Source organism: Pipistrellus kuhlii, unplaced genomic scaffold (genome assembly GCF_014108245.1).
Source record: "Pipistrellus kuhlii isolate mPipKuh1 unplaced genomic scaffold, mPipKuh1.p scaffold_m20_p_6, whole genome shotgun sequence".
Lineage (NCBI taxonomy): Eukaryota > Metazoa > Chordata > Mammalia > Chiroptera > Vespertilionidae > Pipistrellus > Pipistrellus kuhlii.
In genome coordinates this window covers 332,578-356,090 of record NW_023425562.1, presented here as the reverse complement: position 1 = coordinate 356,090, position 23,513 = coordinate 332,578, and the positions used below count along the sequence as shown (strand labels likewise).

At 53.1% G+C, this 23,513-nt stretch overlaps 1 protein-coding gene across 3 annotated transcripts; it reads right to left on the bottom strand.

Annotated features, from left to right (window-relative positions):
• Nucleotides 1-518: 518 nt before the first annotated feature.
• IMPACT (impact RWD domain protein) lies at nucleotides 519-23,388 on the bottom strand. Of its 3 annotated transcripts, none has more exons than XM_045574475.1 (12): nucleotides 23,249-23,388; nucleotides 21,821-21,949; nucleotides 19,717-19,769; nucleotides 18,029-18,091; nucleotides 13,232-13,317; nucleotides 9,966-10,088; nucleotides 8,359-8,382; nucleotides 7,098-7,195; nucleotides 5,933-6,006; nucleotides 5,279-5,369; nucleotides 3,008-3,142; nucleotides 519-2,094 (listed from the first exon to the last, which is right to left on the bottom strand). In XM_045574475.1, exons 1-12 carry the CDS (start codon nucleotides 23,282-23,284, stop codon nucleotides 2,026-2,028), a joined length of 981 nt encoding a protein of 326 aa, XP_045430431.1. In that variant the 5' UTR covers nucleotides 23,285-23,388; the 3' UTR covers nucleotides 519-2,025. The 3 variants fall into 3 exon arrangements, with proteins under 3 accessions (XP_045430431.1, XP_045430432.1, XP_036275198.1); XM_045574476.1 differs by having other exon boundaries at nucleotides 23,253-23,347; XM_036419305.2 differs by lacking the exon at nucleotides 8,359-8,382 and having other exon boundaries at nucleotides 23,249-23,387.
• Nucleotides 23,389-23,513: the final 125 nt, after the last annotated feature.

The following is a 23,513-nucleotide window of genomic DNA, read 5'->3' as shown; positions in this document are numbered from 1 at the left end:
CACTCCCAAACCAGTCTTCGTCCCCGTGTAAAACGCAGGTGCCCGCTCCTGCACTGGCACGGGAACACCTTCACCTAGCACAACGCGCCAGAACACAGCGGCGCGCAGACAAGAACACTACTTGGGGAATTTGAAAATCCAATCGCAGCAATTTTTTTTGTTAATCCTCACCGGCGGATATCGTTTTCATTGATTTTCAGAGAGAATGGAAGGAAGGGGAGGAGGGAGAGAGAAACATTGATGTGGGAGACACACCGGTTGGTTGCCTCCTGCACGAGCCCCAATCCTGGGTGGGGACTGAACCTCCAACACAGGTTCGTGTCCTGGACTGGGAATCGAACCCTTGACCCTTCGGTGCGAGAACCACTGAGCTAAACCGGCCTGGACTTGAGATAAAATTTTTTTTAAAAATATATATTCTTATTTATTTCAGAGAGGAAGGGAGAGGAAGAGAAACCTCAATGATGAGAGGAAACCATTGATTGGCTGCCTGCTGCAAGCTGGACAGAACCTGCAACCCAGGCACGTGCCCTTGACCAGAATCGAACCCAGGGCCTTTCGGTCAGCAGGCCGACACTCTGTCCACTGAGCCACATGGGCATGGACTTGAGATAAATTTTTAAATAGAGAAAAACAGATTCGATTATTGGAGAGGGGTCCATCCAAACAGAAAACAAAGTAACTCAGGCTCCAGAATCGGAGACACCAACATTCTCATTAGGCAGCTGCCTGAGGCAAAGGAATGAGGTGTCTGAGGTAATGTGGCTAATAATTCTGTAGAAAGAAGCAAAAATAAGATTGCTTTTAAAGAAAATTGAGATCCCAGAAATAAAAGTTTTCTAAAAGACTTTAGTAAATATTAGATAACTCAGCAAGAAATGAATTCAAATTTGGTGGTACAGAAAAACGAACTCCAATTTGTTTTTCTGCAGCACCAAATCCGACTGCTGTTTTATAGCTCCCACCACAGGCTTGATGTGCCAAAACTGTGCCATTAGGTTCATGCTAATTGGTAGTTTTTAACTTGTTTTTTTTAAGTTAATACAGGGCATACTTAGCTTTTCATGGAACTTGATGTGTCCTGCCTAAATACATATATGTCACCCTCTGATGACAATTGATAACTGGCAACATTAAACACGTACAACAAATATAATTTAGATCTTATTTCTCAGAATCCATCCTAGCCGGTATGGCTCAGTGGATAGAGCTTCGGCCTGTGGACTGAAGGGTCATGAGTTAGATTCCGGTTAAGGGCACAGGCCTGGGTTACAGGCTCGATGCCCAGTGGGGGGCGTGCAGGAGGCAGTCGATGAATGACTCTCATCACTGATGGTTCTCTCTCTCCGTCTCCTTTCCCCTCGTCAGCCACAGCCTCGCGCCCAGCACAGCCTCGCTCCTCAGGAGCTCACAGGAAAGTACTTCCTGGTTGGAGACAGAATAGACACGTCAGGGCGGGAGGGAGCTTCATGCCTCGAGGATTGAATCAAAGGGAAGGGGCTAGAAAGTCACTTTTTGAAACTCACAGACACCAACTGCAGCAGAAACCGAGGCACAACGCTCATGCCAGCACGTGTGAACGAGTCACACAGCCCGTCGCGGCCGGTGGACAGGCCTGCGTCCCCGCCTCGCCTCAGGGATGGCACATCGAGAACAAAGACCACAGGAAGCCGCTCCCGGGAGCCACAGAGAGCAGTGGGGCCGTACCGCTCAGCAGAGGCTGTTCCGCTCAGCGCTGACGCTCCCAGAGATGCTCCCACCGCCAAAGGCACTTGACACGGGCTGGCCCAGACAGTCCGGCGCGGCCCTGCAGCTTCCCTCCTCAGCCGGGGGGGGGGGGGGGGGTGACGAGGTTCCTGTGACGTCCTCCGGGGACAGCAGGGTCCAGTGCTGGCGATGACGTGACACGGGGCCGAGATGCTGGTGTGAGGATGGCTGCGGGCCGGGCCCTCCCCCTCAGGGCGTCTGATGAGCATGGAACTGGCATCTGATGACGGGGAAGCTGACCTTTACGTTGTGTGGGTGTCAATGTTCACTCCTCCTCTTGTCCTTTCTCACTTTTTTGTTCTTCCCCAAAGCCTTCGACGATTCCTCCTGGAGAAAAGAGAATTCAATGCAGTGTCCCCCCATTCATATGGAGACACTGCCGGGAGCCCGAAACCTCACCCCGAGCGTCTGTGTGACAGCAAAGCACGCAACCCCCACACACCATCGCTCTGACTGTGCGGCACTTGCGTTTACGGCTGTGTGCTCATGCACAAAATAATCGAGGAAAACACTCCTTCACCTAATAGATTTATGTTTAAGTAATGTCAAGGTTATTCTATTGTCCACTTCAAAAAGTATATATATTTTTATTGATTTTAGCGAGAAAGAAAAAGAGAGAGAGGTAGAAACGTCAATGAGATAAACATCCACATCAATGGGCTGCCCCTGCACGCCCCCTCCTGGGGATGTAGCCCGCCACTTGGGCACACGCCCTGACCGGGAATCGAACCCTGACCTCCTGGTGCGTGGGCCAGCGGCCAGGCTCTGGTGTCGCTCTAAAGTAAGGCAGCAGAGCTTAAAAACAGCAGCAGCGGACGTAGTTACAGAACATGAAACAGAAACCCGCCAGCATGAAGGGAGGAGGCATGAAGGCCTGCCCGGCAGGGATGGAAGGGGATCTCGTAGCCGCTTAGGGAAGGCCAGGTCACTGACTGCTCGGCCTCAGCCCCTGGGAATGAGGCCACTGGCCTCAGGGCTCCGTACACCCAGGAGCGCCTGACCTGAGAGTCCCAGAGGCCAGTCACCGCCCAGGCTCTGCATTGGCAGCCACAGGGTCTGCCTGGCACCCGTCCCCGGCTCCCAGGCCGAGGTTTACACACACACACACACACACACACACACACACACACACGGACTCTGCCCGCTCTGAGCATGCTCTCTGGTTTGTGAGCGCCCCAGTGGAGGGCAGAGGGCAAAGGGCAGAGGGCAGAGGGTGGAGGGCGGTGCCGCCCCAGCTCACCGGCGACCCCGTGTAGCTTCTCTCCACCAGGAGGCTCCGGGCGCAATTGTTGATGTGCTTGAAGCGGTCGGGCCCCAGCAGGATGCCACCGTACCAGCGTGACACCACCACCAGCACATTCCGCACGTTTAGGATCTGCCTCAGACAGGACAGAGAAGGTGGGTGTGAGCACTATGCAGTGGCACTGCAGGAACGCCCCCACTTCCTGGAGAAAGCACGGGGGGAGCGAGAGGGGGACCGGGGCACAGACGAGAGGGAGTTTGGAAAAGGGGCCCGTGCTCCACGGGGCCTTCGACTTCCAACCGCTGGGCCCGGGGCTGAGGGGAGACTGGTGGGCGGGTCCCCATTCTGGCGACTTCAACCCGAACCGCTGTCCGGGCAGCCTTACCCCCGGGCCAGACCTGGACCTGCTGCCCCAGCCCAGAGGGCACGGCTGCCAGAGGCCGCGCTGGCGCTGACGCTGCCGCGTCTCCCTCGGCCTACTGTGTGTCCAACCCGCTGCCCACAGGCCTGACCACACCGTCCACACAGGAGCGGACACGGCAGCAGCTGCTGCGAGAGAACCACCCCCTCAGAACGAGGGCCGTCCGCGACCACCCGGCCACACTGACGAGGGAGGGCAAGATAAACAACTAACACAGACTGGAAACCATCTGAGAGGCCATCTCAAGAAAAACAAGTATTATTTCACACTCGGAAATGTTAGGAGATCCTGCATCCATAAAACCAGAACAGCACACTACAAAAAAGGAAATAGGAAAATTGTTATCCTCCTATATAACAGAAGAATAATAAGCAAATAGACTGAACGGCGGAACAGCGAACAGCCAATCAAAGCATAATATGCTAATGCTATGCTAAGGCTGCTCAACCACTCACTATGATGTGCACTGACCACCAGGGGGCAGATGCTCCAACCTGTAGGTCAGCTTGCTGCCGGGGTCCAGCCTATCGGGATTGAGCAAGATGGGCCGGACACACCCTGGAGCCCCCCTTCGGTCCCTCCCCAGACGGATGGTGCACCGGTGGGTCCCTCAGCCTGGCCCGCACCCTCTTGCAGTCCAGGACCCCTTGGGGAATGTTGGAGAGCCAGCCGATCCCACAGGCCACGCCCCTTGGGAAGGCACCAGAAACGGCTCATCACGATGAGCGAGCCTCTCCCAAGCAGGATGATTGGGTCAAGCCCGGGGCAGGCACAGTGGAGCCGGGATGATTGGAAGCAGCCGGTAAGAGCTGCAGGCGGTGTTGGACTGCACGTTTCGGCCTGATCCCTGCAGGCTACCGAGAGGGACCCCACCTGTGCACAAATTCGTGCACCGGGCCTCTAGTCTATAGTAATAATAAAGGAATATGCAAATGGTCCAGGACACAGTAACAGTAATGACCGAACAGCAAGCTGCGTGGGGCAACCAGGCTGGGGGGGGGGGGGGGGGGGGGGGGGGGGGGGCGGCGGAGGCAGTTGGGGGCGACCAGGCTGGCAGGAGGGGCAGTTAAGGGCAATCCAGCCAGCAGGCAGAGGCAGTTAGAGGTGATCAGGCTGGCAGGGGGGGGGCAGTTAGGGGCAATAAGGTCTATAGGCAGAGGTGGTTAGGGGTGATCAGGCTGGCGGAAGGGGGGGGAGGGAGTTAGGGGTGATCAGGCAGGCAGGTAGGCAGGTGAGCAGTTAGAAGCCATCGGTCCCAGATTGTGAGAGGAATGTCCAATTGCCAGGATTAGGCCTAAATCAGGAGTTGGAAATCCCCCGAGGGGGTCCCGGATTGGAGAGGGTACAGACTGGGCTGAGGGAATCCCTCACCCTGTGCACTAATTTTGTGCACCAGGCCTCTAGTGACTATATAACAATTAAATGCATGGTTGCTAAAAAAAAAAAATTTTAGGAGACCATCAAGAAAATGTCTCGGCACATGAGGCAATGAGATGGACAATTTCATAAGGAAAGAAAAATCTCAGATCCGTTCAGAAGCTCCGATACCCAACTAACAGGAATGTGACAGACAGAACTCGGAAATAGAGGGGGATTGTCAGAAAACAGAACCAGCAGGTCCCACAGCTGCAGACAGCCTCCCGGGCCACGAGGAAAGAGCTGGGAGATGAGGCCTGTTCTGGCCTCTGCTTCCTGCCTCACCAGGCGGCCTTCCCTTGTCACTGTGTAAAGACCTAAGGAGCCCACACCGTCTGCACTAGAGCTGATGAGGGCTTGTTCCCAACGGGAGGGAGCTCCGTGCTGCTGGAACTCAGGCCGGGGACCGGACACGGGATCGACGGACCCACCTCCATGAGGTGCAGCAGGCGCCCGCCAGCCGCCGTCTCCCCGTCGTCACTGTAGTCCTGCAGGAAGGTCTGCTTGTCCTCACAGAATATTCTAGAAACACACACAACACGTTCACACCTCGAACCCTCAAAACGCTTCGTACGAGTTGCAATTTACTTCCAAAATCAGCACATCTGTTTTTTAAAATCCTTCTCCAACTACAGTAGTATGTGTTCACGATCATTTACCATCTGTTATGTTCACGGCTCTTCTTTATAATAATGAAACAGGAAAACCAAAACTAGCAGGAAATGGTTAAGTAAACTGTAGTTTGGGACCTCAGACAACTACCAGTCAAACATTAAAATAATGTTCACGAAGCAATTATAACAAAATGGAAATTTTTATTTGTAAATAAGAAAAAAATAGGGTAATAGGGCAAAGCATTGAAAAGATAAACTTTGCACAAAAAACGTATCAAGTATTACCGGTTGCATTTAATGGTAGAAAAGGGCTGATTTCCCCTCTCATTTTTTCTCTTTTCTGCAGTGTCTGAACATTCTACCAACGACTGCTTTGTAATGGGAAGACACACAGCAGTTATCACTGCTACGGCCACGCCCAGCCTCTCCCATCCTATGAACTGCACGCCCTGGAGCTGTGCTCTCACTCACCGGTACGCGTAGATGTTGTGGGTGGCGCTGGCGATTTTCTTGTTTTCATACAATTTGGCAAGAACCATTTTCACCTTAAAAGTAGCAGTGACGTAAATAAGTAACGTGCGCATTTCACGTTCTCGATGAACAAACCCCAGAAGACATCGGAGCGTGCGGATGTAGTGCTGCAGCAGCACTGGAGGTTCCGTCCAGAACCTTCTAGTCGCTGAGGAAGCCCTGCCACAGGCTCCCCACATGGGGCAGAGACCGGTGCTCACGCCGGGACGAAAGGACAGGCCGGGTTTCTGAACAACAACCAAAAGCACCTGAGCACTAGCCATGCCTCGGTCCTCAAACAGGAACGTCCCCGGTAGAGAATGCTACATGTAAACACGAGAATTTCAAAACAGGAGCTCTAAAATTTACCAAAGGTGTGCGTCTAGGGTGACGGTGCACAGTGGTCCCACACCTTACACACCACAGCGCTCCCTGGTTCCTGCAAGGCCACGGGGGAGTAACGTGGGCCGAGACCTGAGAGACGTGGTCATTTCTGGGTCCAAAGGGAAGAGGGGCAGGAAGGAGCCGTCCACTTGGGGGAAACACGTGTGCAGAGGGGCCAGGTTGGCAAATAAAAATAAGGACACTTAGTTCAACTGCAACTTCAGGTCAATCACAAATCATCTGTTATTGTAAGGAGGCCCCCTGTACTAATGTTTATCTGAAACTCTAATTTAACTCTAATACGCATCCTGCGGAGCACTGAGAGAAAGGCTCGGCCCTGGCTGGCGCGGCCCTGCTGGCGGGAGTGCTGTCCACAGGGGCCCGGACTGGACCTACACCCACAACCTCCCAGTGCCGGCTCCCACCAGTGGAGCCTGGGCCAGGGCTCACGTCTGCTTAGTCACTATGAGACGCAGTGACTCCCGCAGCTCCACCGAGGGTGCTGCTTGTGTGAAAACCCACGACGAGGTCCCCCAACCAGAGCTCGGATAAAACTTAAAACTTAAGAGCAGCGTCCAGCAGAGGAGGCCCTGCCCCTGCCCCCGGATTCGCGCACAGAGGCAGGAAAGTGAGCAAATCGGCATCTTCCGTGGAAGTAACAACAGGAAAAGCAAGGCTGTTCCTGCAAAGCCGCGCGCTGGCTCCTCCGGCGAAAGCGCCCGCCCTCGGCTGGGCAGCTCACCTGCTCGGGGCAGACGACGGGAGCCAGGTGTGCCTGGAAGGTGCTCCGCCGGTCGGTGATGGGCACGCCGTGGTCGATCGGGGGCAGCTCCTCCGTTTCTGAGTGAAAGGAGGAAACAGCTTTACTCTAAAATTCATCCATTCAAAACTTACAACGGCTGGCACGTGTGGGCGGAGGGGAAAGCTGGGAGGAAACGCACATTATATGGCAAATCAACCCGAACAGCAATTCACAGCTGCCCATTAAAACTCAGTAACAATTTTAAGTAAAAAGGCTCCCGATACATTGCACATAAACCGTCTGATGACCTTCGCCTGCCGGGAACCGAACCAGAGGTTACAGTGAGAGAGGCGGCTGGGGCTCCAACCCTGGGCTGTGGCGGCAGCATGAGTTGACACGACTAATTTTTAAGAGTTTACAAGGGGTCTTGAGACCAAAAACACTGACAGCTGCTAATATCCATAACCTACTCATCTGTTGTATTGTGGTGGACTGAGGATATTGGTTGGGAAACCTAGGACATTGTTTTATAGCTATAACATAATGTCCTCTGCTAATAAAAGTGTTCCTACTTCATAGGGTTCAATTAAATCTATATATAAAAGCCTAATAATATGTTAAGTGTCCAACCAAGTGGTTGACCGACTGGTTGCTATGACGTTCACTGACCACCAGAGGCAGATGCTCCAACCTGTAGGTTAGCTTGCTGCTGGGGTCTGGCTGACTGGGACTGAGCGAGATGGGGCCGGACACGCCTTGGAGCTGACCCCCGGTCCCTTCCACAGTCCCTCCCCGCCATCAACCCCAATGGGCCCCAATCAAGACTGGGCAAGACAGCCCTGATTGGCCCCTATCGCCGGCCAGGTGAAGAATCGGCGCACCAGGCCTCTAGTATATCAGTGAGGTGCAAACTGGTGCTCCACAGGATGTCAGAATTTCCAGTTCTTCTGCCTCGTAAACAACTGTAAGAGCCACTAACCCACCACATCTGATGTGGATGGGGGAAGGCAGAGAGGGCAAAGGGGGACCATGGTGATGGGAGGAGACTGACGTGGGGTGGAGAACACTCGATACAGCACAGAGATGACGCTTACAGAACTGTAGCCCTGAAACCGATACAATGTTATGAACCAATGTCACCCCAATAAATTCAATTGGGGAAGGCGGGGAGGGAGGAGAGGGAGAGGGGGAGAGAGAGAGAGAGAGAGAGAGAGAGAGAGAGAGAGAGAGAGAGAGAGAGGGAGGGGGGAGGGAAACTTACCAACCATCCCGGCTGCTGTACCGGCAGCATGAGGATGAAGTTACTCAGGAAAAAAGAATTAGAAATGTGTGCCCCTTTGAGTCACTTGGTTGAAGCTCACCAAGTCAGTTGGCCTTACAGCTGATGAACTACTTCAACTAACGCATGTAAACGGGTCTCTGGGCGGTTCAACAACTCCCCGAAAACCACCGCGCTGGCTTGTGGCAGGACAAGCACAGAGCCAGGTCCCAGGCTGCTCTGCCTCCCCCAGAGCCCGTCTGCGGTTTGTCCTCGCACACACTCGGGTCCCGTGCACTGGCCGCCGTGCTGTGCCTGTGCCTGTCCCTCTTCTCACGGGGTCCCGCTTCCCAAAGAAACCTGACGCCAAATTCACGACGATGTGAAGGAATAAGCAGGAGCTTCAGGCCGGAGGGGGTGGAGTCCCGAACCCTCCCCACTCTCCCGTCCTCTCCGTCCCTCCTACCCGTCCAGAGACACTGGGGAGAACGAGATCCTCCCGGCACGGGTTCAAGGCCGCGGTGTCGGGCACAGGACGCGCCCAGCCTTCAGAGTACGATGTGCTCTTGGTCTGTCGTGTTTCTATAGGGACTTGGACCATCCACTCAGAAACGTAAAATACTGAAGGGCCCGGCCGGAGTGGCCCATGGGTGAGTGTTGACCTATGAACCAGGAGGTCACAGTTCATTCCAGGTCAGGGCACAGGTCCGGATTGCAGGCTCCATCCCCAGTGTGGGGCGTGCAAGAGGCAGCCGATCCACGATTATCCTCATCATTGATGTTTCTCTCTCCCTTCCTCTCTAAAGTCAATACATACATACGTACATACATATATATATGTGTGTGTGTATATATATATATGTGTGTGTGTATATATATACACACACATATATATATATATATATATTTTTTTTTTTAGACAAATTTTTTTTATTATTGATTTTTTACAGAGAGGAAGGGAGAGGGATAGAGAGCTAGAAATATCGATGAGAGAGAAACATCGACCCCACAACCAAGGTACATGCCCTTGACCAGAATCGAACCTGGGACCTTTCAGTCCGCAGACCAACGCTCTATCCACTGAGCCAAACCGGTTTTGGCAATACAAATATATTTTAAATTAAAAGGAAAGATACTTTCTGACATTAACATACAGCTAATTTACTTTCACACTAGATTATCAGACAAATTTGCTTATGCAGAAACTACAATCTTAAAGGCATTCACTGGCCTTAATTCAGTGGCTGCACTTCCAATTAGGACATTTATTCTGAGTTTTACCAAAATTTAACTCGAAGATGTCAGGAGGCTGCTGAGAACTTCAAAACAGAAAAACGTGTGTGAATGGAAACAGGAATTGAAAACACGGCTTTTCTTTGTTCCAATTCTCCCATTGATATACAAACCTCTAGGAAAGAAAAGAATTTCCTACGTTTCCCTCACCGCTGACTCCCAGCCCACACCCCGTGACAGCAGGTGGGAAACAAGACGCATTCTCCTGATGTCAGTAACTGTTCCCTAACGTGGGCGGGCGCTCACGTTTCTAACCATCCCCAACACGTGCACGTGTCACCACCCAGTCCGAGAGCCACAGCATCGGCGACACCTACCTGTCTGACCGGCACCCACGTCCAAACCCAGCGCTCGCTCTGCCGGCTCGGGCTTGCACGCCACGAGGACTTCAACTTCACTTTCCACGTCTTCCTCCTCCGTCTTCTTCTCCACCTCCCGGCCTGCGGGGAGCAGACATGTGAGTGACGCCCGTGGAGACACGTGAGTGATGTCCGTGGAGACATGTGAGTGACATCTGTGGAGACATGTGAGTGACGTCCATGGAGACATGTGAGTGACGCCTGTGGAGACATGTGACGCCTGTGGAGACATGTGAGTGAGTGACGCCTGTGGAGACATGTGAGGGACGTCCATGGAGACATGTGACGCCTGTGGAGACATACATGTGAGTGACGCCTGTGGAGACATGTGAGGGACGCCTGTGGAGACATGTGAGGGACGTCCATGGAGACTTGTGAGTGATGTCTGTGGAGACATGTGGCGATATCCATGGAGACATGTGAGTGACGCCTGTGGAACAGGAGACATGTGAGTGACACCCATGGAGACGTGAGTGACGGCTGTGGAGACATGTGAGTGATGTCCGTGGAGACATGTGAGTGACACCTGTGGAACAGGAGACATGTGAATCATCTGCGAAGACAGTCAGAGATGGCGTTGGAAACTGTCCTCCTGGCTCTGAGCACGCTCTTCAGTAGCCATGAGCCGGGACCAGGGCGCACGGGGACGCCTGGGGTCGGAAAGTGCTCAGCGGGCTGCTCCCCGGCGCTCAGGGGCCCACACGCCCGCCCCTGGGACTGTCTGAGCAGCAGCAATGGCAGCGGAGAACTCGGCCCGGACGCAGCACACGGGCTCGGGGGGACGTGCATCAGCAGAGAGCGAACAGGACGAGGGAGCCGGAACCACCAGGACAGCCCCCGGGCACACGCACGTCCGTGAGGGGTGTGTGCGGAGGACAGGACATCAGATCCCCACGCGTCCCCCACGGGAACGGGGGACGGAGGACGGCAAGGCTGGCGCTGAGGCCGATTACCGGCTCGGCCGCGGGACAGGACAGGCCTCTCTGTCCAGCTGTCTCTGCGGCGGCTGCTTGGAGGAATTCACTCACACCAGGGCCTCTGGGGAGAGCAGGGCGCCCACCGTGTGAGCCGCTTCCCTGGAGGTCTCAGTGGGAAGGGGCTGGCCTGCCCGGCAAAGGGACTCTGGGAGCAGCCCTTCCGACTGGAGCTGCACTTGCCTGACTCCACAGTCTGGGGAGCCAAGTCCTTAAAATAGACCACTCTCTCCCCCACACCTTTCTCCTTCCCTCTCTCCTTTTTACACAAACACACACACTCTAACTCACACACACACCTCCTATCATTCTGTGTCTCCAGAGAACCTTGACTAAAGCAGGGACTTGGCAGTGCTGACCTCTGGCAAGGGGTCAAGGTCAAGTTCACCAATAATAAGCATGCTGATGTCATGAGCTCTTTGATATGGTGTGTGGGAAGGACACGAAATCGCTTCTGTGGTATGACTGCCAGAATGTCTAACCCTACTCAATCAGGGAAAATAACAAACAAACCCAGGTGAGGGACATCCTACAGAGCAGTCAATCACTTCTCCTGAAAAGTGTCAAGCCATAAAGTCACCAAAGTCAAAGGAAGATGGAGGAAGCACAGAGAGACCAGGAGAGTAAGAAGAACCAGGACCAGAGTCCCGTCAGGGTCCTGAGAGCCGGAAGACATTCCCGTAAGAACCAGGAAAGCCGAGTCAGCTCCAGTTGACACTGCCGGTGAGCGCCGGGCCTGGCGAGGACGTGGCTGCTCTGAGGTTAGTGGGGAGCAGGGGGAGATGTGTGCTCTTTGCATCATTTCTGCCATTTCCTGTACGTTTGCCTCAAATTGGCGCAAAATTTTTAAAAATTGTTAAGTCGCATACAATTATTTCAAATTTAATGTTTCTAAAGTAGAGAAAAAACATGAAATAGTAAGTGATAAATTCTACTGAAGATGAACACTGAAATCAGATCACACTCCTTGTCGGCGGCCGGCAGGAAAGCTGCCCAGCTCTCAGGACCTGCCCTTCCACGTGGTCCACAAACCACTCTGAGCAAACCTCCCACACAGATGCCTAGAAATCACCAAGTGCACAGAACACATCGCAGCTGTAAGCTGGAAGAGTGGCTAAGCTAACTGTGAACAGAGGTGGGGAGGGGCATCTGTGAAGACCAGTAAGTATTAAACTGCCCGAGTAAGTGAGCCCTCCGCTCCCCTGGCAGGCATCCCTCCTGCAGCCTCCCACCGCAGGACGGTGCGCTGGCAAAGCCCAGTCTGTGTGAGACGACGTTCCCCTCAGAGGCATTTCCCTGAAATGCTGTGCATTCACTGTCGGGGCATAAACACTAAGGAAAGCGCTTCACGGACGACTGTCCTGTGGACAGAACACTTCCCACCACTCCTCTCTGATTGTAATGGAAGAGGAAAAGCATTGGCTGCTACAGAAACACAACCTAATGCCCTGGAAAAGCCTCCTGTTGGTGTTAGACATACAATGACTTTCCTGAGGAGGCCCAGTAATGCGTTGTTCTCTGTCAATAGACTCCTGTGTTTTTAATCCCTATTTCTCCAACCTGAAAACAATTCCGTCCACAATAACAACAAAACTCCATTTGGAGGTAAAAGTCGAGTGAGATCGGTACCTTCCTCCGTAGAAGGTCTCTGGAAAGGGAAGCAAAGATGAGCAGAGTAAGCAGGACACGTGAGGACGCCCATGTGGCCATGGACTTAATGGCCCAACAGAAGGTGACAGCGAGAGCAGACAGAAACTCCACGTCCTGCAATCAGACAGTGCTGACAGCTGCACAGCCATGAAATACACTAAAACCATCCTTTAGACAGCTTTGAAGGCGAATTATTATGGCATGTGAATTACAAATGAATTTTAAAATCATTGTTCAAAATCAATTTTTATATCCTTAATATGTTTCAAGGTATTTTTTCCATAAGCATTCTATAAACATAATGTCTAGCTTATACCATCTAATAATTCATGAAGAATGTTACATGGTACATGTTACCTTAACAATAATCAAAGAAGAGATTTTTTTGATCCGAGTTATTTAACCATAAAATTATATTTCTATAAGAATATAACATCAAACCAAAGAACCATAACTATATGATTAAATGAACTTTTCAGAAAACTTAACTTTTACTGTATGTAAACCATAGAACAGAACACAGATTTTAATTAAAAACTTCAAATAGAATATCCATGTGAAAAGTAAGACCGAAGGAACAAGGGCACTGTTCCATCCTACCTGGTTCTGCCATCTGAGACTTTTGTATTAGGACATCTCTTATTTTCTCCACCCAGAGGTAAAGAATACTTTCACCAATATTCTGTCTAAACAAAATTCAGGGGGGAAAATGTTATTTAAAAGTATTTCCTTCTCAAATTCAAAAAACACAGACATCTTTACAACCTAAGAAATTATATGCATCGAGCCATGCCTTTTATTTTATATAACTTATTGATTTTTTACAAAGAGGAAGGAGAGGGATAAAGAGTTAGAAATATCAATGAGAAAGAAACATCAATCAGCTGCCTACTATATGCTCCCTACTGGGGATGTGCCCACAACCAAGGTACATGCCCTTGATCGGAATAGAACCCAGGACCCTTCAGTCCACAGGCTGACACTCTATCCACTGAGCCAAACCAGTCAAGGCAAGCCATGCCTTTTAAAAAGGAATTTATAAAGACATGAGATTTAGTAACATTTTTGGATGAATATTTAATATAGTTTATACAAACATTTAGTTCCCACTGGCTCCAAAATCAACATTGCTTACTTAAAACAAGCAGAACGGTGGCACCAGAAAAGATAAAGAAAATTTATGAACTTGTGCTGGGTGAGTGAGATGTATAATAAATGCAATTTAATTCCTCATTATTAATGTCCAATCACTGCTTGCCTGTCTACATGTACTTTCTGAACAATCTGAAACCACGCCTTGGCACACTTCTCACTGGGCATGCTGATTTCAACCAAGGATGCAGAGCTTTCGAGAACTCCCGGTGCACGAAATTCATGCACAGTAGGGTCCCTAGGCCTGGCCAGCCATCAGGGCCGATCGGGTCTTCATTCATTCTGCACCGCCCCCAAGTGGTCAGAACACGTCACAGCGAGCCACCAAACTCCTGGTCTCCCAGCCAAACTCCTGAGGGGACACTTTGCATATCAGCCTTTTATAGACACAGGTTCTGTTTTTGACAAAATGTCCCGCTGCCCAAGGTGATTCATTTGGTTCCAGACACTGGCTGCCTCAGATCAGGAAGTCCATCGCCACGGCTCCCTGAGGAGAAGCGTGTCACATGTGTCCACCTGCAGGTCAGCAAATGGCAACAGCAGAGTGAAGGCCCAATGCGTGTGCAAGGCCCACCAGGCCCTGGGAGGGCTGTCCTGGGCTAACGGTCTCCCGAGGACAATGAAGGCTAGTGCTGCCCTTGTGCCAGCATGCCACCAGGGGGCGGCGTGCTTTAACTGCCTCTGTGCTTTCTCTGGTGACAAGTTTATTCTTATTGTCTAACTGTCCACGAGGGTTTGGCTCCCAAACTGCTGCCAGGAAGCCTCTGGCGAATGAGAAACAAATGAGAACAAACAAAAGCTGGCGTCCTCGGTCCTGCTGGCTCCTCCACCCCGATGGTTCCGAGGGCCAGCTGGTCCCGGAGCTCGAGAGCTCGCAGCGAGACGTCCACTGTTACTCACGAGGTTAGCAGACGGGAAAGGAGCTCAACAGGAAAAGCCTGGGACTTTACAACCCAACAGAGAGCAGCTGGGTCAATCCTAACCTGACGACATCAAAACGAGAAGAGCTGTGGGAGTTCTAAACAGTCTTCTCACTGGATTTTAAACTAAATACTGCTGAAACAGTAAATCCAAATACTAGCAAAAAAAACAAGTCTTTTCATTTCCTCTTAACACCAACTGTTCTAAGTATGTTTAATTGATTTTTAAAGAGAAAGGGAGCCGAAACCGGTTTGGCTCAGTGGATAGAGCATCGGCCTTTGGACTGAAAGGTCCCGGGTTTGATTCCGGTCAAGGGCATGTACTTTGGTTGCAGGCACATCCCCAGTAGGGGGTGTGCAGGAGGCAGCTGATCGATGATTCTCTCTCATTGATGTTTCTAACTCTCTCTTCCTCTCTGTAAAAAAATCAATAAAATTTATTTTTTTAAAAAGAGAGCGAGCGAGAGAGAAAGGGAGAGGGAGAGAGAGAGAGAGAAACATCAATGTGAGAATGAAACATCGCTGGGCGGCCTCCTGCCCGCCCCTGCCAGGGCTCCAGCCACAAGCCCGCGTGTGCCCCGACCGGGAACCCAACAGCAACCTCTTTGGTGCACAGACAACACCCAGCCGTCCGAGCCACTCCACCAGCTGCTCTAAGTGTCTTAAATGTCACTCACTTTGGCTTTGTTAGAATAACTGTTTTTATATATTCAAAATATCCACATGCAAAATATTCAAAAAAAAAATATCCGCAAGTTAACCAGCACCCAAGCACTCACCAAGCCTTGCTGACGGCCTTCGGGATCTCTTTAGGCCATTCTTCTCCCCTGGCATCCTGCTCCTTACCAACGGCCTCCACCACCTCCCGCCCGTCACCGGTGGCTCCTCCGGGTGTCCCTCTTCCCAGCCCTCCACCGTGCGCCCCCTGCGCACCGGGACCCAGAGCTCACGCAGCCTCTCCCGCCGCCACCACTCCCACAGCCACAGCCCAGCCACGGGCGTGTCCTCCTCCACCTGCCCACTCACACCTGCTCGGAAGGGCTGCCGCCTCAGGGGGCTTCACACCTGCAGGATCCGCTGATGCCGCCCGTCTCTCGGGAACGCCCTCTGGTTACCGGGCAAACACTGAGCTCCCATTGCCACGGACCCTCCACAGCCTCACCCGCATGCCGAGAGCGAGCTGCTGCAACCGCCGACACGTGTCACAGCGCCGACCAGACCTCTCCATGGGTGTCACAACAGCGGACTGCGGCTCTTCCTTCTCCCATTTTAATTTCCAAACTCCTAACAGAGTGCCAGCATGCAGGTGACACCAATAAACGCCAAGAGGAACTGCTAGTTCCTGACTTCTCACCGCCCTAAACTAGAATCCATCTTCCCGTCCACGCAAAAACCAGCCTTAGCATTCAGTGATGCTAAATCAACACGAAAATGTAGCTAGTTACCATCTTTAGAGCACAATAAGAATATGAACATAAATAACTACATTCGCACATTTATCTTGTTCCATTTCCCAAAGACCAACACTTTCCACTTGCTGCCCCTGCTGGAATTTTTATGGAAAGAGATGGTGAACAGTTGTCCCACAAAACTTTTAACAGAACCGTCTTTCTATTCTGGTCACACGTGTGAAAACAGGGCGATCGAACCTGGGTTATCCGAGCACTCTGAATCAAGAAGACGTCTGACCAGATTCCGTCCAGAGAACAGGCGGCTCTGTCGTTTCTAATGCTGCCAACCCGGGACCGTCCAGGACCGTGAGGGAGCAGCGAGCAGTGCCCTGTGGGCGTCAGGAAGGGGTGCTCTGCGGGCGGAGAAGGCAGAGTGCGTGGCGCTGTGCACGGGAGGAGAATGTGACGAGCATGACAGGAGCCACGTGTGAGAACTTTCCAAAAAGAGGAGTGTTCGCCCCCACCAACGACAGAGGGAGTAAACACTGAACAGTGAATGCAGTGACATCATCCTGGTGAACCAATCGAAACGCATCTGACTTAGTCCACTTCGGTGGAGGGGACATGCTTCGTTGCTTCCTGGGTCCAGTGTGAGTCTGAGAACTCCAGGAGGAAACCAACAGGATCACCCCATTTTCATTATTTTTGGGGGAAGGAGCCTGGCCAGGGTCCAGTGCACAGAGGGAGGGAGCTCTCACTGTGCATGGGGGCAGCCCTGGGACACCCGGCAACCTCCCAGTGTGGGTGTCCGCAGAACTGACACCGAGAGCGTCATCATTCTTACTCACTGACCGCACCTTATCCAAATGAACCCAAATCGCACCGTATCTTCCCTGGATCCATCTCCACGTGCTCCCCGCCAATCAGCCTCCCAGGAAACAGGAAATCCTATCCTGCATCCACCGTACTGACCCTTCTCCGCTCCCGGCACCGGGTCGAGAACGGCAAGCTGGAACTTGGCCCACGGACCCCTCGGGACCTTGCCTCCCCCACCAGGCAACCCCCAGCAGGCCCCCTCCCGCCTCTCCCCTCACGCCACCATCACGTCGTCTGGAGATGTGCAAGCTGGTGACATGCAGCCGCTGCACACGTGCAGCCCTTCCCGGGAGTCACCGTCCCCACGTCAGTCACTCGGGATGAGTCGTTCGCAGCCCCTCACCTCCCACGCAGGCAAGTCTCCTGGCAGCCGCACCAGCATGCGTATCACACCCTCTCGGTCACAGCTGCCGTTTACAGGAGCTTGTGGTAAGTAATACTTCTCCTCCCAGTAAATCCCAGACGCCATGGTTTTGCTATGTGTAGCCAGGACCTAGCACAGTGCCTGCCATATGCTATTTGCTGAATGAATGCAATAGTAAAAAAATACAGTAGCCCTAGCCAGTTGGCTCAGTGTATAGTGTTGACCCACGGACTGAAGGGTCCCGGGTTCAATTCCAGGCAAGGGCACGTACCTTGGTTGCATGTCCCCTGGCCCAGATTGGGGTGTGTGCAGGAGGCAACCAATCAATGTGTCTCTCTCACATCAATGTTTCTCTCTGCCTCTCCCTCTCCCTTCCATTCTAAAAATCAATGGAAAAATATCCTTGGGTGAGAATGAACAACAACAAAAAATACAGCATATTTAACAGACTATCGTCTTATGGGATAATGCAAGAAAATCCCTGTTAAAATTACTAGTTTAACAAGTAATTATGCTTAGGATTCCCGTGTTACGAGTCTCGTTCAACACAGCCTGACCTCAGGTGCACATTATGTGCAGGCAACCTTCCCAGGCCTCACAAGCGCATCTTCTCTTTCACGAAAAGGCCCCCACACATCCCAGCCCCACCGAAGCCCACAGTCACTCGGGGATCTGCTCAGGCGCCTCCACTTACATGTAGATCTCCTCCAGGCTGTTGGACAAATCTGCCCGTTCCTGCCCTTTAAGCCAAGGAGCACTACCATTAAGGAAAAGAAAGTAGAGGTTATTCAGGGCTTATGTTTGCATCTCACATGTAAATTAGGGCTTTCACCCCAATTAGTTTTACTTAACTTTCAAAAATTATTTTCATTAAAATATTGTCTTAAATTAATACAGTTCGAAAATGCTTCCTCGGCATTACCTCGTTCAGTCCTCCCAGGAAACCCTGATCAAACACCAATATTACCCAACTAGGATGTGGTTTAACACACGGTGAGCTCCGGGGCACCAGGGGACCGGATCGCCCATTCCGCGCCTAAGCTGCCGGATTCCCGGGAGTCTCCTGCTTTCTCTAACTGGCGTCTCAAAACGGCTGCTGTCACCAACAAGGCGGGTGCCACGTGACTGTAGGAGATTTTAACATTTCTGAAAAGGGTACCTACTCATGTTATAGCATTCTATAACTAGACCTTTTTAATAAATAAAAAAGCTTAACAGTGCAGGCCCATTACTAACAGCAACTGTTATAGCTGTGATTCCAAAACACTCTTAGGAAACACAATCCCCCCCAGCAGGTAAAAATCTAGTCATTGAGCCCTGGCAGGTGTGCTCCGTGGATAGAGTGTCAGCCTGTGGACCGAAGGGTCCTGGGTTCAATTACTGTCAAGGGCACGAACCTGGGATGCAGGCTCCTCCTCAGCCCGGACCCTGGTCAGAGCACATGCAGGAGGCAACCCATCGATATGTCTCTCTCACAGCGATGTTTCTGTCTTTCCCTCTCTCTTCTACTCTCCCTAAAAATCAATGGAAAAATATCCTCAGGTGAGGACTAAAAAAAAAAAAGTCACTGAGATTCAAGGCAACTCTGTTCCCAGGGTCTAAACTTCCTAATAGGTCAGTGGGCAAGGTCAAGCCAAGGAGACACGCCTCAGCAGCTCAGGCTGCGGAGAAGACAGCTCCTCAGCAATGCAGGGCAGGAAGGAGCCCCGGGCCCACCAGGATACTACCTGGAGGCCCATGGTACTTCCTGGAGGCCCAGGGTACTTTCTGGAGGCAGGGGTACTTCCTGGAGGCCCAGAGTACTTCCTGGAAGCACCAGGGCACTTCCTGGAGGCAGGCAGGAGTAGGCAGAGGCACGCCAAGGCCCTGTGGCTGGACCTGCGGCAGAACCAGGCCTGAGGAGCTCTGCGGTGGGGTTCTAGATACCAGTTTGTCTAAAGCTCTGTCCCCATCTCTAGGACAGTGTTAAGTGACATACATCGCTGTGTTCTTATGTAATTAAATGTACTTAAATGCTCTACACCACGCCCAAAAGGCATTAATTTCTGCATACATTTTGATAAGATACTTTATGCGCACAATGTACAGTACCAACAATCCTTGGAAAGCATGATTTTTATAAAATAGAGCTACCTTTACAGGATGGACTACTTCTCAGCTATGAAAAAGGATATCTTACCTCGGAGGGACCTGGGGAGCATTACACAAGTGAAACAAACAGCCAGAGACAGACAAGCACCACATGGTTTTACTCACACGTGGAATCTAATGAACAAAATAAACTAACACACACAACTGTTTACAGTAAAGTAAAACTATGCTGATCTCAGAGACGTTAAAATAAAGACACAGCAATTAAAACCCAGGACGGAAAGAGCTTACTTCAGCTGGTACACAGGGGGCGCTGAGCCCGGGTACTCGCTCGGCAGCATCACCTGCGGGCAGAGTGAACACAAAGGCTTCATGTCATGACTCACAAGTATTTTACAGTCGGTCCCTCGACAGACCCTAACCCCAAACCACTGTCCTGTTAAATCTCCAGACTCCGGAGGCTTGATCAGAACTTTGTCTTGCCTCCATTTCTCCTTTTCCCCTGTCCCTTCTTTTCATCCTCCACAGGTCCTCCCTCTTCCCGCATTGTCATGCCCCGCGGGTCGGGGCATATCTGGCGCCCAACGTGTGGCAAGGGAACGGACCCCTGTGGGGGACACCCACTTGAGAAGCCCTGGCCAGGCACCCCTGAACCTCCACGAAGTCGGCGTGAGCTAGGTTCGTCTTGAGTCGCCGCGAGGTATTGACCCGTGAGTGAAGACTCGTCTTTGATCACTGTAGGACTAGCCGCCCTGCGAGATTGATCTGTTGAAGATCATGACAACTACCCTGACCCTGCTTTCAATCTTGATATCCATGACCAACGGTGGACTAGGACCTCCGGGAGGGATATGCTTAGCCCTACAGGAATGTTGCTGTTTCTACGCCAACAAGTCCGTAATCGTCTGAGACAAGATCAAGAAACTACAAGAAGACCTGATAAAGTGGAGGAAAGAACTGTTCGAGCCAAAGCCGGTTTGGCTCAGTGGTAGAGCGTCGGTCTGCGGACTGAAGGGTCCCAGGTTCGATTCCGGTCAAGGGCATGTACCTGGGTTGTGGGCACATCCCCAGTGGGGGGTGTGCAAGAGGCAGCTGGTCGATGCTTCTCTCTCATTGACGTTTCTAGCTCTCTATCTCTCTCCCTTCCTCTCTATACAAAATCAATAAAAATATATTAAAAATAAATAATAAATAAATAAATAAATAAATCTCCAGACTCCCGCCTCAGGGTTATGCTTCCACTTCAAAGATGTTGCTAATGATGATGCTGAATTTTTAAGAAGGAATTTACAGTTTGCAGAGAAAGTTTAAAAGCAACAAAAGTTAGAAAACAAAGATGAAAGAAAAACTGAAATAGGATCATTATATAGTAACCCTAGGAGAATGGAGTGGTACTGTAACACGTTAGAGATTTTTTCTGAAATACTAAAAATTAATGTAATCCTACTATATCCTGCTAATTACATCATCAGGTAAACGGTAAGAGAACCATCCAGATCTCTTCCAACACGGAGTCATTATAAAGACAAAGACTGAGAACTCAGGCAGCAGAGGCTAAGCCTTAAAGCAGAAGCCCTGCCAGTCTGTTCAGACTAAGCCTGACCACACCCGTTAACACAGAAGTGAGGCCTGGCTGGGCACCGCACCACCGACCTCCTGCTCCCCCTCAGCGCCCGCTCTCCCAGCGCCACCTCCTCACCCACCAAACGGGCACGTCAGGGCGCGGGAGGACTCACATAACTTAGAGAACTGAGAGAGAGCTGGGACCGTCCATCGAAGCCCACGTCAGAGCGAGCCGAGATGTGATGACCCACAGGTTTGGGTCACCAATCGTTAACAAAACCCAACAACTAAAGACAATTCCAACAAATCACACAAGCAGGGTCACTGCGGGAACCCAGAAGCGGGTCCTGAAGACCATTCGGGGGGGGAGGGGGAGGGGGGGGGAGGGGGAGGAGGGGGAGGAGGAGGAGGGGGGGGTGCCTGCAGGAGGAGGAGGAGAGGTACCTATAGGAGGAGAAGGAAAGGGGGGGTACCTGCAGGAGGAGGAGGAGGAGGAGCAGGAGGAAGGGTACCTATAGGAGGAGGAGAAGGGGTGCCTAGAGGAGGAGGAGGAGAAGAGGTGCCTGCAGGAGGAGGAGGTGCAGGAGGAGGAGGAGGAACAGGAGCAGCAGCAGGAGGAGGAGGAGGAGGAGGGGAGGGGGTGCCTGCAGGAGGAGGAGAGGTACCTATAGGAGGAGGAGAAGGGGTGCCTAGAGGAGGAGGAGGAAAAGAGGTGCCTGCAGGAGGAGGTGCAGGAGGAGGAGGAGGAGGAGGGGTACCTGCAGGAGGAGGAGGAGGAAAAGGGGTGCCTGAAGGAGGAGGAGGAGGAGGAGGTGCAGGAGGAGAGGGGTACCTGCAGGCAGATTGTCCACTTAGGGTCGTCTATGTCGTCGCTGATCCTGATACAGAAGATCTTGGCGCTATCGTCGATAACACACCACTCCTCGCCATAGATGGCCGCCATGGCCTCGATTTCCTCATTCTGCAGGAAGTGGGGAAGGGGGGCTGTCAGCAAGCGCCCCAAGGCCAGAACCCCACGTTTCCCCAATTGGTGGAGAAGGCATCTGCCTTCCACGGTACCAGCCTGACGTCTGTCACAGGATCAACAATAAACAACACATTATTTTTTTTTTTTAGATCTTTTATTTTATTTTTTTATTGATTTTCCACAGAGAGGAAGGGAGAGGGACAGCTAGCTAGAAACATCGATGAGAGAGAAACATCGACCAGCTGCCTCCTGCACGGGATTGTGCCCACAACCAAGGTACATACCCTTGACTGGAATCGAACCTGGGACCTTTCAGTCCTCAGACCGCCGCTCTATCCACTGAGCCAAACAGGTTTCGGCCAGAAAACATTTTCAATAGAACACACATTTTGGGTGGGTGAGGGGTGAGAGAAGGGGTGAATGGAGGGGTGGGTGAGAGGGTGAACGGAGGGGTAGATGGAGGGGTGGGTGAGGGGGTGAATGGAGGGGTAGATGGAGGGGTGGGTGAGAGGGTGAACGGAGGGGTAGATGGAGGGGTGGGTGAGGGGGTGGATGGAGGGGTAGATGGAGGGGTGGGTGAGGGGGTGAATGGAGGGGTAGATGGAGGGGTGGGTGAGAGGGTGAACGGAGGGGTAGATGGAGGGGTGGGTGAGGGGGTGAATGGAGGGGTAGATGGAGGGGTGGGTGAGGGGGTGGATGGAGGGGTAGATGGAGGGGTGGGTGAGGGGGTGGATGGAGGGGTAGATGGAGGGGTGGGTGAGGGAGTGGGTGCAGGGCGGACGTGAACTCTGACCCCCTCTCAGCCCGGTCCGCCTTCCGCTCGGGGTGGGGGCGGGGGCGGGGGCGGGGGCGGGGGCGGGCCCGCGGGCTGCTCCACGAGCGGCGGCCCCGGAGCCCAGTGCGTGCGCGGGAGTCCCGCGGGGGCCGCCGTCCGCCCGGCCGCCTTCCCGCCTCAGCGAGGCCCCCTGGCGGCCGGCCCTCCGGCTCCCTGCTCCCCGGCCGGGCTTCCTGTGGGGGGGCGGGGGGTATGTGGGGGGTGAGAGGAGAGGAGGGGGGGGGGCGGGGGGAAGGGGAGCGGGGGGGGGGGGGCGCCGGGCCCGCGGCCCGGGGGCGGCCGGGCCTCGGGCCTCGGGCGCGGCGGCGGGAGGGAAGCAGGGCCGCGTTCCCGTCCCGGCGGCCGGGGCGCGGGGGAGGCGGGAGGGCGCCGCGCGGAGGCCGGACCCGGGGCGGCGGCGGCGGAGCAGGAGGCCCGGCGGCGCGGGCGGAACCCGGCGCCTGGGGGCCCGCGCTCACCTGCCTCTGGTCGCCGCCGCCGTCCCCCTCAGCCATGCGGACAGCGCGCTCCGGACGCAGAGCGAGCGCGGAGCGGTGCGGGCCGACCGGAAGCGCAGCCGCATCTGCTTCCGGGTTACGGCCGGCTCCCGGGGTCGGGGTCGCGCCGGGTCTGGGCCGCCCCCTCCCTCCTCGCCCTCCCGCCTCCCCAGGGAGCCCGCAGCCGGGCCGGACCCAGGAAGATGGGGCGTGGGCTCCCCGCCTTCCCAGACCCGCTGACCCATCC

Coding starts and splice junctions, on each gene's coding strand:
- IMPACT (XM_045574475.1), bottom strand. CDS start 23,284: ATGGCTGAGGGGGACGGCGGCGGCGACCAGAGGCAG. Junction 8,383..9,965: donor CGTGGGTGCCGGTCAGACAG/GTAGGTGTCGCC, acceptor ATCCTCATGCTG/CCGGTACAGCAGCCGGGATG. Junction 7,196..8,358: donor TACAGCAGCCGGGATGGTTG/GTAAGTTTCCCT, acceptor CCTTTCACTCAG/AAACGGAGGAGCTGCCCCCG.